At 38.0% G+C, this 17256-nt stretch overlaps 1 protein-coding gene across 5 annotated transcripts in view; it reads left to right on the top strand.

The window, feature by feature from the left end:
• LOC116314849 (calcium/calmodulin-dependent protein kinase type II subunit beta) overlaps positions 1-16224 on the top strand; it is a 76243-nt gene extending 60019 nt beyond the window's left edge. For 2 of the 5 annotated variants that reach the window (XM_031732986.2, XM_039615687.1), the window contains exons 16-21: positions 3039-3083; positions 3697-3745; positions 9128-9203; positions 12059-12153; positions 12256-12492; positions 12656-16224. In XM_031732986.2, coding sequence (XP_031588846.1) covers positions 3039-3083; positions 3697-3745; positions 9128-9203; positions 12059-12153; positions 12256-12491 — 501 coding nt within the window. In that variant the 3' untranslated portion in view covers position 12492; positions 12656-16224. Of the gene's footprint in view, positions 1-3038; positions 3084-3696; positions 3746-8899; positions 8945-9127; positions 9204-12058; positions 12154-12255; positions 12493-12655 lie in introns of those variants that run through there. The other 3 variants (XM_039615689.1, XM_039615688.1, XM_039615690.1) reach the window with 2 other exon arrangements.
• The last annotated feature ends 1032 nt before the right edge of the window (positions 16225-17256 follow it).

Raw genomic sequence — 17256 nt, 5'->3', positions numbered from 1 at the left:
ATATCATGGATCACTTACGAGTTTAATTTGTCAGCAACTTTCTGCCAGCCCTCTCTCCTTGCTTTTGCAGCCTTTGCAGTGTTCCCCTGCGTTTTAATTAAACTCTGAAACTCCTGATATCCCTCAATCAAGAGTTCTTGGTCTGCTGCCGTGAGATACTGCGCGCGCTCCTTCGACATCTTCGCCGACCAATCACAGGGTTGCCGATCAATGTTTCTACTATCGATGCGTAGCCCCTTTTAAGCCACCCAGTGATCTCAGATTACTTCAGCCAGCTATACTAATCGTCAACAACAGGTGCGTTCGGACAACCGGATTAGCGAGCTCACGGTTAGCGCGATGATTTGATCTTGGATGTGTCATTTGATCTTGGATGTAGTAAGCGAGGTACGAAGAACATCCCCCTGGTCTCACTTCCTATCAAAACCACTTTAAAAGGCTTATAGCCAGGAGGCTGTGAAATGTTGCACTTTTCAACCAAAAACTGAAGAAAACTGATTAAAATTTGCATCAATTTGAAACAAAAGTTGACATTTATGGTACCTATGTCAACTTGTCAAGGCTGTGTGTGCGGGCAGGCAGGGAAGAGGACCCAAACGCAGGACTTGTGGAGACAAAATTGCAACTCAAAACCACAGCTTTATTGCTGGCAAAGAACAAAAACAGAAACCAAACCGTGAAAACACTAACTGGAACACATGGGCAAAATCTGAAAGAGAGAACAAAGGAAAACACAGGGGTTATATACACAGAGGCATAATCAGGGAATGGGAAACAGGAGGGAGACACAGCTGGGAGAGATTAGGGCTAACGAGACAGGGGGAAGCAAAACTAGACTCACTGCACATAAGACATAGACCTTCAAAGTAAAACAGGAAACAAGAGAAAATCACCAAGACGCAAACTTGACACTTAACCAAACCTATAATAATAATAATCAAAACAGCACAATAAAGAATCAGAACATAAATCATAATACAGAAGAATACCAAAACATTAAGGAACTGAAATGCTGGGTCAAAATGACCCAGAACCGTGACACAACTTTTAGATGCTAATAAAAGTGATATGTTGTGTTTATTTTTAGCTCCATGCTTTAAAACTTCTGTAGATTTGCCTGATTCTCAATTCACATATAATTAATCATTGCTTATCATTTAGTGGACTTTTGTGAGCCTGAGATTTGGTTCACATGCATTTTATATTTTAAGGTAGAGACCCTACTATAATACAGATTCTGAGACTATAAATAAGTCTGAGCGAGTGAATTTTGTTTAAGCCTTACATAAATGTAAATCTGTCTTTTACAGAGAGCTCAATCCCACTTGCATATTTTTACATTAAGTAAAGCTACAGCTGGGAGGCAGTTATCATACTGTAAATATTTGATATAGGGGAAACAGCCCAAATACTCTCATCTTTGCTTTCTGAGACAGTTCACTCTATATCTGCAATGCAGTGAACCTGTAATCCAGCAGAAAAGATCATGAAAGAAAGGCCTCTCTGTGAATTGGTTTTGCCCATAGTTGGTTTGGTAGTCTGTTGTTTGCCCATCAGACTTCTAATCAGTAGCTCCAGCAATCAGTGAGAACAGAGCTGTTTTTTGCCATTTCTATCTACTTTTATATATATATAAAAAAAATTCTTTCTGGAGAAAAATCCACACAACTGGTCTATTCCAATGACTAAGAGCTTCTTAGCCTGTAGTAACTACTTGGGAAGACATAGAATTGTTACGGCTTTGTAGCCTATGGGGCGCCGTTTGTAAACTGAAACATGCCGAAATTAACGGCAACATTTTTCCACATTTAGCTCTAAATCTTACAAAAACATCGGCGCCCCATAGTAGCCAGTGTGTTGTGATGTGGACCTAAAAGCAGAATGCATGGGAGCCAAAACTGAATCTAACAAAAAGCAAGCCTTTATTTTGGGCGATGAAACAAATGAAAATAAGCAATAACATAAACAGAACAAGAATTAACAAAACCTAAACTGGTAGAAACTAAAACATGAAACCTGAAAATCCAGATGACCTTAACCATGGAAACGTGAGGAGGTAAACAGACGACTCGACAATGAACAAAGGGAAACAGGGATGGGTAACGAGGAGAGTGGAAACACATGGGAAACACAGCTGACACAAATGAACATGACGCCACAGGGGAAGCAAAACTAAACACACTGGAACACGGGACTATCAAAATAAAACAGGAAACATAGCGAGACGTACACTGTGACAACATGAGCGAGTGAGCTAGAAGGGACCCTTGAGAGAGGGAGTGAGACATGAGGGGCTGAAGAAACATACATGGATACACATGACAGAGCAAGGGAAACATGTAAACAGGAAGGAGAGACGAGACACAAAGACACACACAGAGGAACACAGGACAAAGACACAAGGAGAACCCAATAGAAAAGAAACTAAACCGATTGTAAAAATACTCATTAATGTAATAAGAATGACCTCAGAACTAACCAGTAAACTTAAATGACAAAAATTACTTTTTGACAATGCACCTACCAATAAGATATAAACAGCTTTGGTAGACAAAATACTTCGGGATGCATTGTTTTGGTCTTTCCATCATGAAGTTAACCTGACTTACCCTTTTAAATTTTTTTACACCACTTACTGTCTACGTAGGGCAGAATCATATACATGTAGTACACTACCATATATTGAAAGTTATTGTATATAAGATTAATAACTGTATTTATTTAAATTATAATGGAATGGATGGGATTAAAGTGATCACTTTGATAAGAGAGAGAATGCATGCGACAGAGAATTTAGTTATCATTCACAATTGTGGATTTATTGGGAACTTACGGTCATCATTTACCATTAACTCTTTCCAATCTTTAACGTACTATTCAGAATTTTTACCGTCTTTCCATGTGTTACTCACATCCTACGCTGTGCTTATCTTTCTCTTATGTCTCTCAATCATTTTTTGCCATCATTAAACACCTTCACTTGTTTCCACAACTTCTTTCTGTTTTCTCCCCTCTCTTTCTCTCCATTCTTCCTCCAGGAACCTCAGACTACTGTTATCCATAATCCAGTAGATGGGATCAAGGTACATCCTCCTCCCTTTTGTCCACATCTTTATTTCTTATACTGTTTTCCATTTGTCATTGTCGTCCCCACATTGTTTCTCTAACCATGTGGGCTAAACTGTATTTTTCAGGGTTTTTGAAGTTTCTTTAATAAATGTGTGCATCTCTTTGTATATCTATGCATGTGGCAGACAGACAGAGTGTGAGTTGCTGGGGATTTGAGTCCTGTGAGGTGTTTCTTTGTCTTATGGTCCCCTACTGTGTTTAGATTAGTGGAGCTCAATGGTTCTGCCACTGGCTTAGCAATCTTCATATGTCAACTAGAGTGCTACCAGAGTAACCACCAATCCACCACTGTACAACGTATGTGTAACAGTGGCTAAGAATTGTCTGTCTGTGTCCATTTAAGCTAAGACAGCTCAGTCCATTGTGTCGGAGTGATGTCAAATGCTCGGCTTTGTATACTTGGTATACGTGGTGTGGAGGTTTTGTAGAGTTTAATGAAGAAATTTGAGCGTGTTGTGAATATGTGTGCATGCATTTATGGGTGTGTAAAAAAAACACATTTATTTTTATTAATTTTATTAAGTATTCATGTGAAATTTTTTGTAATCAGGTTTCTGTACTTTGCAGGAATCATCTGATAGCAACAACACAACTATCGAGGATGAAGATGTGAAAGGTAGGCCACATACATATATAGACTGACTTTATTAATAATCTCATAGCAATACGAGAGAAGGCCCCCTTTTACTCTCAGACAGCCTCTTTGTGTAGCACATCAAAAAATCTATGTAGTCATTGTATCAAATATTCATTTTATGTGGAAGATTTAAACATCTAAAGTTATGGAATTACCTCACTTATATCATTTGGACTGAAGAAGTGTAGTTAGATTACCTTGGAGAATGAATTAGCAATTAGAGTCACAGGAACCCATGATACAATAATATCTCAATAAGTGATTTTGATATATTAAAAGGCAATGTATCAATCACATAAATCATCACCCTGGTATTTGTATTTTTATATATATATTTGTCATTTGTCTTTTTTTTATTTGTTTTGTTGTATAGTTGTAGCCTCTCATATGTATATTGTGTGTTTGCAAAGACAAGTGATACAGTATATTATTGTTTCAATATTCTATCCCACCATTATTGTAATTATCATAATTGTAACTACCTTAGTAGTCTCTGACTTGAATCTAATTCATGTGACTTCACATGACTCTAAGCTACAATTCACCTAAAAATGAGATTTAAGATGTTGTAGATATTTTAGCGTCTACAATCAAGTGAAGACAAATGTTTCACAGGACTCTTTGCAGTCCTCTGAAAAAGTAAGTACACCCTGACTCCTTCCATAGGAGTTTAAGAAAGTAAGTAGCACCTAGGGAAGGGGTAGGGAACGTTAGTCCTCGAGAGCCAGTGTCCTGCAGGTTTTAGATCTCACCCTGGGTCACCACACCTGAATCAAATGATTAGTTCATTACCAGGCCTCTGGAGAACTTCAAGACATGTTGAGGAGCTTATTTAGCCATTTAAATCAGCTGTGTTGGATCAAGGACACATCTAAAACCTGCAGGACACCGGCTCTCGAGGCCTGGAGTTCCCTACCCCTGACCTAGGGACTGGTAATCAAATGTACTGAATTCATTCATAATCAACAAGTGGAACTACCTCTATTAATTCAAACTGCAAGAATTCTATTCTTGCATTTTGCTAGTTTAGAGCATTCAGGCATGTGTTCACACAATCCCCAAAATCTTCCCTCAAGTAGACATCAGGAAACCTCCAGGTAAAGTGAAGAAAATGTTTGCAATGTTGGAACAGAGAAGCCTGAACAGTTAAAAGAAAGGAAGAGAACGTTTGACTGAAGAAACTGAAACAACTGTCTAAGGAGGAAGACAGAAAAGCACAGCTTTTTAAAGCATTTCCACAGAGTGATGATGGTTTAAAAAAAAATCACCTGGTGCACTCACTGTACACAAGCTAAAAAAAAGAGTGGTCATCAAAATTGCCATGAAAAAAAAAACTAACAGACTACAGACTAATACAGATCAGTATTTAAGGTTTGACTCTCATCACTCACTGGAGCATAAACTGGGTGTCATCAGGACGCTACAGAGCGAACAACATCCCCACAGACACAGCAGCCAGGGAAGCAGATGAACATCACATCAATAAGGCCCTGAGTAAATGTGGTTATCCCAGCTGGACTTTTGTCAAAGCTGGGAAGGCGCCAAAAGAAAGCTCCAGCCGATCCAGGAGACAAGGACAACCGCTCCCTAAGGGAAAACCTATAGTGATCCCGTATGTGTCAGGAGTATCAGAACAGTTGAGATGCATTTTTTGTAAACAACGTTTCTCTGTGGCTTTTAAACCCCAAAACACGCTGCGCCAAAAATTGGTCCACCCCAAAGATCGGGGCCCTCGACACAAACAGAGTAACATAGTGTACGCTGTTAAGTGCCAGGAGGATTGCCAGGATCTATACATCGGGGAAACCAAACAACCTCTGACAAATTGGATGGCACAACACAGAAGAGCTACCTCGTCAGGCCAGGACTCTGCGGTCTATTTACACCTACAGGCCAGTGGACACTCTTTCAATGATGAGAATGTACACATCCTGGACAGGGAGGAAAGCTGGTTTGAGTGCAGAGTCAAGGAGGCCATTTACATGAAAAGGGAAAGACCATCTCTGTTTATAAGATTGGGGAAACCTGCGGTCAGCTGAGACTGAAGAAGTCACTTGGATGAGTGAGGAAACGTTTCTCCCACTGAAAACACCACGTCCAGATGAACAGAATCAATGTTTGGAGATAACAGACTACAAGAAACAGAAGAAAAGCACATGATCTGTCAGCCCCAGATGATACACAGAAGTCTATATCTAGATAGACGACCCTGAATTTAGTAAGTGGAAGAGAATGGATGGATGGTTGAATGGATGGATACAAATGACTCTGCAGGAAACAAGATTGCAAGGGACTTAATCTAGGCAGCTACTTGAACATACTAGCTAAGAAACTCCAAACAGACAGGAAACACAGCTAGAGGAAGATCGCAGCAAGTGACAGGAGGAAACTAAGGGCTTAAATATACATCAGTATAGGGAGATGAGGGAGATGGAACACACCAGGAAACACAAGTAAACTAAACCGACTAACGAGACAGGGGGCGCAAAACTGAACGCAACACAAACGGGACAAAGGATCATGAAAATAAGACAGGAAACAAACAGAGACAGAGATCATAAGATAAACAGACACATGGTTCCATGCATGAGTGGAGCCCAGAAAACAATTGGCAGGAACACCAGAGGGGTAAAACACCAGTTCCTGGTAAATAGCAGTCAAATGCAAGAGGCTGCAAGACAAGACTGACTAACCTGTGCATTGCCTGGATTGACTACAAGAAAGCCTGTGACTCAGTGCCTCATACATAGATCCTGGAATGCTTAGAACTGCACAGAATCAACAGGATCCTAATAGCCTTTGTCAGGAATTAAATGGGGATATGGCAAACAACACTGGAGGCCAACTTCAAGCCAATAGCACAAGTTGCCATCAAGTGCAGGATTTACCAAGGAGACACTCTGTCCCCACATATTATCTACCACCGGCAGATAGAGGAGGTGGCTGATATCCAGAAATACTACCAGTGGCTGGACAAAGCTGGACTGAAAGACAGCACAGAGGCACTAATCATGGCAGCACAGGAACAAGCTCTGAGTACAAGATCCATAGAGGCTGGGGTCTATCACACCAGGCAAGACCCCAGGTGCAGGCTGTGTAAAGATGTCCCAGAGACAATCCAGCACATAACAGCAGGGTGCAAGATGCTAGCAGGCAAGGCATACATGGAACGCCATAACCAAGTGGCCGGCATAGTGTACAGGAACATCTGTGCCGAGTATAACCTGGAAGTCCCGAGGTCAAAATGGGAGATGCCCCCAAGGGTGATGGAGAATGACCGAGCTTCCAGATACAGACGGACAAAATGGTGGTGGCTAACCAACCGGACATAGTGGTGGTAGACAAGCAGGAGAAGACGGCTGTAGTGATCGATGTAGCGGTTCCGAATGACAGCAATATCAGGAAGACGGAACACGAGAAGCTGGAGAAATACCAAGGGCTCAGAGAAGAGCTCGAGAGGATGTGGAGGGTGAAGGTAACGGTGGTCCCCGTGGTAATCGGAGCACTAGGTGCGGTGACTCCCAAGCTAGGCGAGTGGCTCCAGCAGATCCCGGGAACAACATCGGAGATCTCTGTCCAGAAGAGCGCAGTCCTGGGAACAGCTAAGATACTGCGCAGGACCCTCAAGCTCCCAGGCCTCTGGTAGAGGACCCGAGCTTGAAGGATAAACCGCCCGCAGGGGCGAGATGGGTGTTTTTTCTTTTTTATATATACATATATGTATGTATATATATATGTGTGTGTGTATATATATGTATATATATATATATATATATGTATATGTATGTAGATAGATAGATAGATAGATAGATAGATAGATAGATAGATAGATAGATAGATAGATAGATAGATAGATAGATAGATAGATGTCATTCCCTATATGCCTATGCGCTGTCAGTACAAATAATAGCAGTAAAAAACATAAATTTAAATCGCTATAAAATAGCATTATTATCACTTTTACAAAGAGGTCAGAGGTCAAATGTGTCATGATGTTTTAAATCTTTATAATTTGTGTATGCTGACAATACACATCACAGTTTTAAGAATAACTGTTTCTAAGTTGTCAGTCTTTTTGTCACTTTTACCAATAAATCATAAAGTTGGTGTTGAAGACCATGGGAGATATAAGCCAAATAATATATAATGGAATAATGGAATCTTAACATGACCCCAGTCTACACTTGTACAACATTTTATTGGAATTCATTCAAAACGTTTCAAACTCTTGTGTTTACAGACAGAAAGGATGACATACAAGTACACAAATATTATTATTGTTATGATTTAGAAGGTAAATAGCAGCAAGGTGCTTAATTCTTCACTTACTGCTTCTGCATTTGGCTTTTTTTCTTTATAGGAAATAGTATAATGTTTGATGCATTGCATAATATGTTATGTTTTGTTGTTCATCTGAGGTTGTAATTACCTAATCTTAAGACCTGGTAAGGAGCATATGATTTATTATGTACTGATACTTTTAAGTTGTTTTTAGAGAGCGTGCTTTCTTTTTCATTACTCTATGCTATATTGTCAGGAGCACATTGCTCTGATAGACACATCGCAGCACTTAGAAAATAGTGCCTCCAAACTTTCTACACCACTAGAGTTAAGCAAGAGAATATGGTTTTTTTTATTACACATTAAAGTGGACTGCCCTTTTAAGTATATTTTTGAAAACAGCAGTAACATTTGCATGTTGCTAATTTTTCATGAGTATTGATATAGACAATAAACTGGGGTTTTGAAGTGCAAAAGTGATTTTTTGATAAACAGAGGCACAAAACAAAATTAAAAACTGAGAGAGGTGGAGAGACTGAAAGAGGTGGGGAAGGAGAGAGAGAGAGAGAGAGAGAGAGAGAGGGAGGAAGGAAGAGGGACAATTAGAGCAAGCTAAGCCTTCCTCTCAGTGTAGGGAGGAAGCGAGGGGAAAGGGACACAGTAAATCTCATCTGAAGAGCTGGGACAAGAATAGCTTGATGAGCTCAAGCAGCCTTACATGCAAACAAGAGATATGATGGATGATGGATGGTAGCGAGCAATTCATCGCCTTTATGGAGCAGTTGGAAGCATTTTAAAAAATGGGGGATATGTAGGCGAGGATCTAAGTAGTGAAGTAGTTTTTGTGTTTAGCAGCATGAAGGAGTTTTCACTCGTAACCTCAGATGAGAAAGCGATGACTGATAACATTTACAATGAATAGCAAGCTCATAGGTAAGTGTGAACTGATCTGCATTCAATTTTTCATTGTCATGAGCTGCATTTGTACATTGGAACATTAGTACATTGTAGCTTCACAAGCCGAAATGTCACTTGGGATACAATCAAATTTTCTCACACTTTTTTGTTTCTTCTCTGCAGCTCGCAAACAGGAAATCATAAAGATCACAGAGCAGCTTATTGAAGCTGTCAACAATGGAGACTTTGAGGCCTACGCGTAAGTCCAATGCACATGCTTCTGGTTCCATAAAAGATTTTTTAAACATCTGCTGCAACAGTACAATTTTAGCTTGTTAAGTGGACATTAAAGCTCTCCATCAACCACAGAGAACCATTAATCTGATTGACATAAAAACGTGTTGTATTAAAAGATTAAAAAGTAATTGTACTCATTGTATTATCCTCTCTTCCCCTCTCTACCTGCCATATAATTAAGAGTAATGCTTCTGAGATAGAGTGGGGAGGGGTGGTTAAAGTGTACCTAAAGTGATGGAAACCCATTTCCACAAAGAAAGGTGACACAGATTAAAATGTATGCATGAGTTTTAAAAAAGCAATTATATTACAAGCAAAAACAATACAACAGTTACTAACAGAGCTCAAAAATAAGTTTGAGTTACTTTGCGTAAGATTATGTTGTAATTCTAAATTGGAAGTGGAACTACAAAGACATAGTTATTGTATGTCATACTGAGTCACATTCAAAAGATAGTAAAATAAAATTTCAAAAAATTACAAGGTAAATTAGGTTTAGGTAAATTAATGTAACACAGGGAAGTCAAAAGTGTAATTTGAACTACTGACTCAAAAGTATGCATTTGAAAGTCAATAATTGAGACTAAAAGTCTGGGTTAAGTTTAGGATGTCAAAACATAAGACTTTAAGTTAAACTTACCATCTTTAGTAGAATAAGCTACTTTTGCCTGTTCCCTTATTCACAAGGAGTCACAACAGCAGGAAGTGCCACATGTTTGTTTTGGCAGATTTTTTACATCAGCTGCCCATCCTGATGCAATCCTAGAAGGATTTGTGTCTCCCCCAGGACTGAACCAAGAAACTTTTGCTTGTTAGGTGACTGTTAGATTGTTTTTTTAAAAAATGTAAAATTTTAACTGGATTAAATATTTGACTTGTTCAGTCACAGTTATAAGATTCAGCTGAAGTCATGATACACAATGAGAAAAATGAAATACTAAATTAAATTTACACAACATATTGTCTAATAAAGAAAAAAACTGTTTACACGATTCGATGCAATCCTAAGAAAAAGATTTACTTGGAATCTACAATACTTTGGTATATAGAAGATTATAGAAGAACTAAACTCAGAATCACAGCTTTATTTGCTAGTAAACAGGTGACGAAAAAAAAGCAAAAATGGTAACATGGCAGGGTTAGAACTGACTGACACAAATGACAGACAAGAGGGAAATGCCAGAAAACATCTTGATGATCCCCAAGACTTTTGGTTAATTCCTCCGTGGACTGATAAGACAAAAGTATAACTTTTTGAAAGGTGTATGTCTCATTACATCTGGCATTTCAGAAAAGGAACATCATATCAACAGTAAAATATAGTGGTGAAAGTGTGATGGTCTGGGGCTGTTTTTCTGCCTCGGGACCTGTAAGACTTGCTATGGTAAATGGAACTATGAATTCTGCTGTCTACCAAAATATCCTTATCAGAATGTCCGTTCATCTGTTCATGACCTCGAGCCGAAGCACACCTAGGTTCTGGAGCAGGACAATGATCCAAACGGCACCAGCAAATCCTCTATATGGTTTCGGAAAAACTAAATGAACTCTTTGGAGTGGCCCAGTCAAAGTTCTGACCTGAATCTGATTAAGATGCTGTGGAATGACCTTTAAAAGGTGGTTCATGTTCAAAAACCCTCCACCAAGATATGCGGGCCAAAATTGCTCCACAGTGCTGTAAAGGACTCATTGGCAGTCATAGCAAATGCTTGATTGCAGTTGTTGCTGAGGGTGGCCCAACCAGTTATTAGGTTTAGCGGGGCCATGTAGGTTTGGGTTTTTTTGCCTTCATAATAAACAACGTCATTTAGAAACTGCATTTTGTGGTTACTTGTGTTATCTTTGTCTAATATTTAAATTAGTTTGATGATCTGAAACATTTAAGTGTGACAAACATACAAAAATAGGAAATAAGGAAGGGGCAAACACTTTTTTTACAGCATTTTATATACTAAAGAGGAGACTGGGGTGGATTAGACACACTAAGAAACACAGTTGAACAGAATCCACCTGACAGAGCAGCAGCAAAACTGAGCATCACACACATGTGAGACAGGGAACTAAGATAAAAAACTTACTCACTGCAGTGAAAAAAAAATAGATTCTCCAGCGTCCATGTGATAGTGCCAAGAAATTAAACTGTAAGTGATGAATATAGTTATTAGTGAAATATAATGTAGGATAAAATTAAATGAGATAAGAAATACTGGAAAGGGTTTAAATTTAAAGGTTAAAGGTTTTCCATTTAGTATTTTGTGACAATGATTGTTGTTTTTATCGCTATATTTATTATTATTATTATCATTGTTATTCGAAGTGTGACTCTATGCAACATTTGATCCCATTTCATGAGGGAGGAGCATGGAAGAGCAAAATTATAAGCTCTATAATATCTTTACTTATTGCGTATACATTGTTTAATATTGTTACTGTTTGGAAGGTGCATCATAAATGCATAAATGAAAAAAAACTACTGTATTAACAAACCTGGCTGCAGTTGTGAGATGGTCTGTAATGGTTGTTAGTTAGTAAGCAAGAATTTTGACATGCTAAGTCAGAGCTATGAAACAGTCACTGTAACTACTTAAACAGATGTGGGCAGAATTTTAGGTCTCCTTGTCAGTGTTATAAATTTTTAAAAAATGTTTTAGCTATGAGATATAGAGCCACTAAAGAGTTACGAGTGAAAGTTATGAGACAGGCCAACAGACTACATTTTTTATAATATTGTTGCATATAACATTGCTAAAGTATTGTTACAGAACTGTTTAAATTATTCCGTGCATCATTTGTGTAAAAATATATCTTGACTAACAGGAAGATCTGCGACCCTGGTCTGACCTCATTTGAACCTGAGGGGCTGGGAAATCTGGTGGAGGGAATGGACTTCCACAGATTTTATTTTGACAATCGTAAGACTAGTTTAATCTACTACTGATGTTTTGAAAATATAAAATATATGATACATCTATATTTAATATTCATCACTAAGAGGACTATTTGTCTCCCATCAGTCCTCTCAAAGAACAGCAAACCTATCCACACCACCATCCTTAACCCCCATGTGCATATAATCGGGGACGATGCTGCCTGCATCGCCTACATCCGCCTGACGCAGTTCGTGGATGGCCAGGGCCATCCTCGCTCAAGCCAATCAGAAGAGACCAGGGTATGGCACCGCAGGGACAGCCGGTGGCAAAATGTCCACTTCCACTGCTCAGGAGCTCCTTCTGCCCCGCTGCAGGGGTGAGGTAGGACAACAATAGCATTCACGCAGAGGATGAACATTTCTAAAAACATGTTTTCACTCAATCATTAGGGGTTATTAAATATAGCTTCATGGGAACAAATGTATATCTGCAGCACAAAAAATAAATATGCAAAATCTGAATGGGTGTAAATACTTTTTTCCAGGCATTTTGAGGAGGCAGAGCAGAAAAGTAACGAGCAGATAATCACAGAGAAAGAAGCAGCACTGAGAGAGAGGTGCAGGTGGATGTGTGGTGGGGTTAAAGGAATCTGATTTTGAGATTGTGGTCATGCTCCTGCACTCTGCACACCCACTTCTTTCTCTCTCTCCCTGAACAACTTCGACAACAGCAGACAGTAATAGCAGTGCTCCCATCTTCTGACAGCAGAGGACACATCAGCTACAACATTAAACTCTTGTAACTCTTCGGCCTGCCTACAGCAAACAAAAAAGCTATTGTTCCTTCCTATTGTTACTTCTAGTATAATTATGGCCACCGTCTGTCCCTGTGTTCTTTCAACTGTACAGTCTATTTATTATCCATTTTAATCCTTTCTTCTTTTTTATGACAATGCATGATTCCTACCTGTGTTGTCATTAGCAGTGGCTGTTCTGCACGACTTAAGGCTGCCTGTGTGAAATGAACAATCAGTATCACGTGTCTCACACAAAGAGTCTGGTGGGTGTATTTTATTATGACTTTCATTTTGTTGTGCAACAGCACAACAAAATTAATTAATTAATTAATTAAATTTATTTATTGGGTGTTTAACTCCCCACCACCCCATTCCTCATCCCTCACGACCCCCAGCCACTCAGTCAGACAGTGAAAACCATGCAGCATGCTAAGATGTTACTGTTGTTCTTAACTGATATTTATGTACTGAACATTGCAAGTTAACTACTGAAACTATGGTTGAAATGTTGAAATATCCCAATTTTTATGTAAATTTCCAGTTTTATTGTGGTGACTTAACTACAGTTACGCTGTTGATGGTATTTAATTGCATGATATTCCACGTTAATGCATTTGGTAAAACGGTTGTTGTCGTGCATTTTCTGGGTTTTTTTTGGGGGGGGTTGGTTTTTTTTTGCACTGCTGGTGAGCTATAATCTGCTGCCTCTACTTTCTGGATTTCTAAGTGCATAAACTGTTTTTGTTGACATGACAATGTAGTATATGAGGATTCTGGTGATGACCATGACAGAATATGCCCTTCCTCAGTAATTGTTGGGCCCAGGCTCTTTACTGTTTCAAAGGCAACAACCAAAATCTTAAATGATCATTTTTGATTTAATTTATTGGAACCTGACTGATGTAAAAGGTGACAACTTAAACTCAACACAAGGGTGTGTGGTTATTACTTTTGATTGCAATAATTAAATTAGACTTCATATGTAAAAAAGGCCAAGGTCAAAGTTCCCAAAGTGAAATCAAAGTTTGTTTTAATTATGTGGTCATTTAAAACCATATTTTAATCATCAGTTTTTGCTTTGGGTGGCTGTGGTTCAGGAATTAGTGCAGGTCATCTACTAACCCGAAGGTTAATAGACAGCCTATTAGAACACAACCTCTTCCAGTTCAATGTCTGGCTCCTCTACTTCCACATGGCAAGATACTAAATCTTAAAATGCATCCATCTGAATTTTAGGTTAAATGTGTTTAGGTATAGAAAAAGACACTTGTATAGATGTGTATATGAATGAGAGTTGTGGTAAGAAAGTGTTGAAATAGAATAGAAAAGTGCTATAAAAGTACCAGTCTGTTTTTAACATTTTTCTGTTGAGGGTTTCTGTCCCTGTACAAAAAAACAAGTATCTCTAAAACCTTTCTCATCTTATAAAATGCATTTCTTTGATGATTGGGTTAGTCAGTGAGAGGTAGGAGGATTGTATTAAGATACAGGGGAATCCTTAAAGGATTGCATTTTGTCACATTTTGACAAAAGTGTACAGATACAACTCAACAAAGCTAACATTTACTTCTCCTTCCGCAGGATTAGCATTTAAATATGGTAACATTATGCTCTTGTGTCGTAATTTGTGACTGAGAAAAAGGAAAGCTGAAAAAGAATTTTCTGCTGCTCCTTACACATCGTGTGTGAGGCCTTTCACTTGGGAGGCAAATGTGTAAACCACTACAGTTATGGAGCCTTAAACAGCTGCCTACCAAGCAGAATGCAGGAAACACAGACAGCTATTGATGAACACAAAAGAGCATTTAACACATAAAGTGACAGATATTTAAAAAAATAATAATAAACTAAAAGAGAGTAAAAGTGAAATTGACAATTATATGATAAATCTTCCAGAGTTGCATTTGAACGTTTTGGAATAAGAACATACAGTCACTCTCTCATTTTTTATGTATAAACCTCAGTTTTTCTCCGGTCTGGAGACGTGAACAGGAACGACTTACTGTATTTCAGAATTCATAAAAGGGTCCTCCTTTCCCATAAAGCCCTAATTTTCACTTTGTCCTTACTCTTGCAGAGCTGTGGCTGACCTAAAACAAGAAGGTTTTAACATGTGGAAATATGGAAAAGTCAATTGACATATTTGTAAAAGAAAACAGTGTCTTGCGCACACACATACATTATTACTTCTATTTCAAGCACTAAGCAGAGTCTCTTTTATATATGTTTACAAATATTTGTGTGTAATGTCTAAATCACAAAATTTTACACAGTTTTTCCAGGACATTGATTCAACACACAGGCAGGAATGAAATTTGAAATGGACTGGTTTGGAAATAGTGTTTTTTTGCACTACTTAAGCACTCGAAGCGCTTTATACAGCTTGCCTCATTTACCCAAGGACTTTTTTTGATGCCAAAGTGCCTTTTTATTGAACATTTATACTCCAATGAACGGATTGGAGGGCAACTTACCTACTTGAGGATACTTTGGCATGGAGAAGCCAGATTTCAAAAAAACAAACCTTCTCATTAGTAGATGACCTGGTCTACTTCCCGAGCAACAGCCACCCCTCAATGTTAGTGAGTAAAACCAAAATATTAGGTAGAATATCAAATCCTTTAGTTTTACAATATCTCCCAGAAATATCTAGTGTCATTTGCTGTATTTTCCCTTAATGATCTAACTTTCTGTCCTCGAGGGGGCATCAACTTCTTCAAGCTTGACATTTAGACTGACTACAGGATTAAAGTACATACATGATGATTGAATGTGAGAAGAAAAATACTGAAGATTAAAGACAGGCTTATACAGGCTGTCAGATAAAGCACTGAGCTGGTCTGTTTTAGGACATATTCACAATATTGTCAAATTACTTTAGCTCACTTAACAAATAGTATAGAACATGATAGCTCCTAGTTTGATCCTTCAAATATCACATACACAGTAAAGCTTAAATGATTGGTTGAATCATCGCAGGACGATGACTGGAAAGATCAAATCATGGAAGTGGTTTTCAAAGAAAACTATAAAAATTAGCTGGTTCCAGCTTGTCACCTAATGGAGAAAAGAAACCAATTATTATGAAATATTAAAATATACATATATAATTTTATAAAGTGAACTAAAGAAAAATGTATTAGAAAGATAACTTTGTGCTTCTTACAACACTAAGATATCAAACCTTAGGTACTAAGTGGTGATGTAAAATACACCATCTACTAGGGTAAATGTATGGGCATACTGGCAATTCACAATGTAATGCTTCTCACCATCCATGCTGATCATGATGTAAAATAAAGAAATATGCTTTCAAATACTTGTTGCATTGAATCATAAAAGTTAGAAGAAGTATTAAAAACAAAAACACATTAAGCACCTAAATTTGGAGAGACGCATGGTGAACTTGCCAAGCCAAGGCTGTGATTTAGTGTTTCACATTTTGCATGAGTAGTGTTTTGTATCAAAAGGTAAAAACTTTTTGAGCCAGTTCAACACATTATTAACAGTCATTCAAAACAGTCTTTTATTAATTACTAATTATTTACATTACAAAATGAAACGGGGAATTATGCATCATCAGACAATCTTGAGGTTGTTTTTGTTTTTTAAACCATTAGTATCAGTGAAACTCCACAGCTATGGCTTTAGGACAAACCCATGAATTTCCCTTCCTGGTCAAACCAAATGTCAGTGCTATCAGTACTTTAATTGGATTGGTTACTTAGAATTAGTGTCCTCTTTGAAAGCTGTACCTTCTTACTTAATAACTAGGTTTGGGCCTGGGTGTTAATCTTAGGCTTCACCTCCAAAGACAATTTAAAGTGTATTGATAGATCCTTATCATTTCTTCTTCTGTGTTCATGTGAGCAAGTATGATATGAATGATGATGATGGTGATGACTGTATGTGAAACAAAGCTTTTATCATATACTTTTTGTATTTATTATATGATGATGATCAATATTAAAGTGTGATCAGATGTAATCAGTGTGTAAACTAATAAAACTGTCCACTCTACTATTCCGTCTTATCTCAACTCACAACCTTAGAAAGAACCCTGTATTGTTTTAGTTTTCCTTGTGTTTTTAGTGCTTTAAAATGTTACATGAATAAATGTCAGTATTTCCTCTAAACAGAATATTACTCAGACTATTCCAGCAAGTATTTTTTAGAAGGCAAAGTTTGAAGGGTCAGTAAAAACATCTCAACCACCGCAGTGATTACAGGAAAGCTCGAAAAGTAGATTTACTCATGAACTGTGCTATGGAATGTTTTAAAGGTGTAAAGTTACTTCTCTTTTGTTACATTTCAGGGTAAATGTCTTACTTTACTGCATTTATAGATTA

This window comes from Oreochromis aureus, linkage group 7, assembly GCF_013358895.1.
Source record: "Oreochromis aureus strain Israel breed Guangdong linkage group 7, ZZ_aureus, whole genome shotgun sequence".
Taxonomy (NCBI): domain Eukaryota; kingdom Metazoa; phylum Chordata; class Actinopteri; order Cichliformes; family Cichlidae; genus Oreochromis; species Oreochromis aureus.
This window is presented reverse-complemented; position numbering and strand designations above follow the sequence as displayed.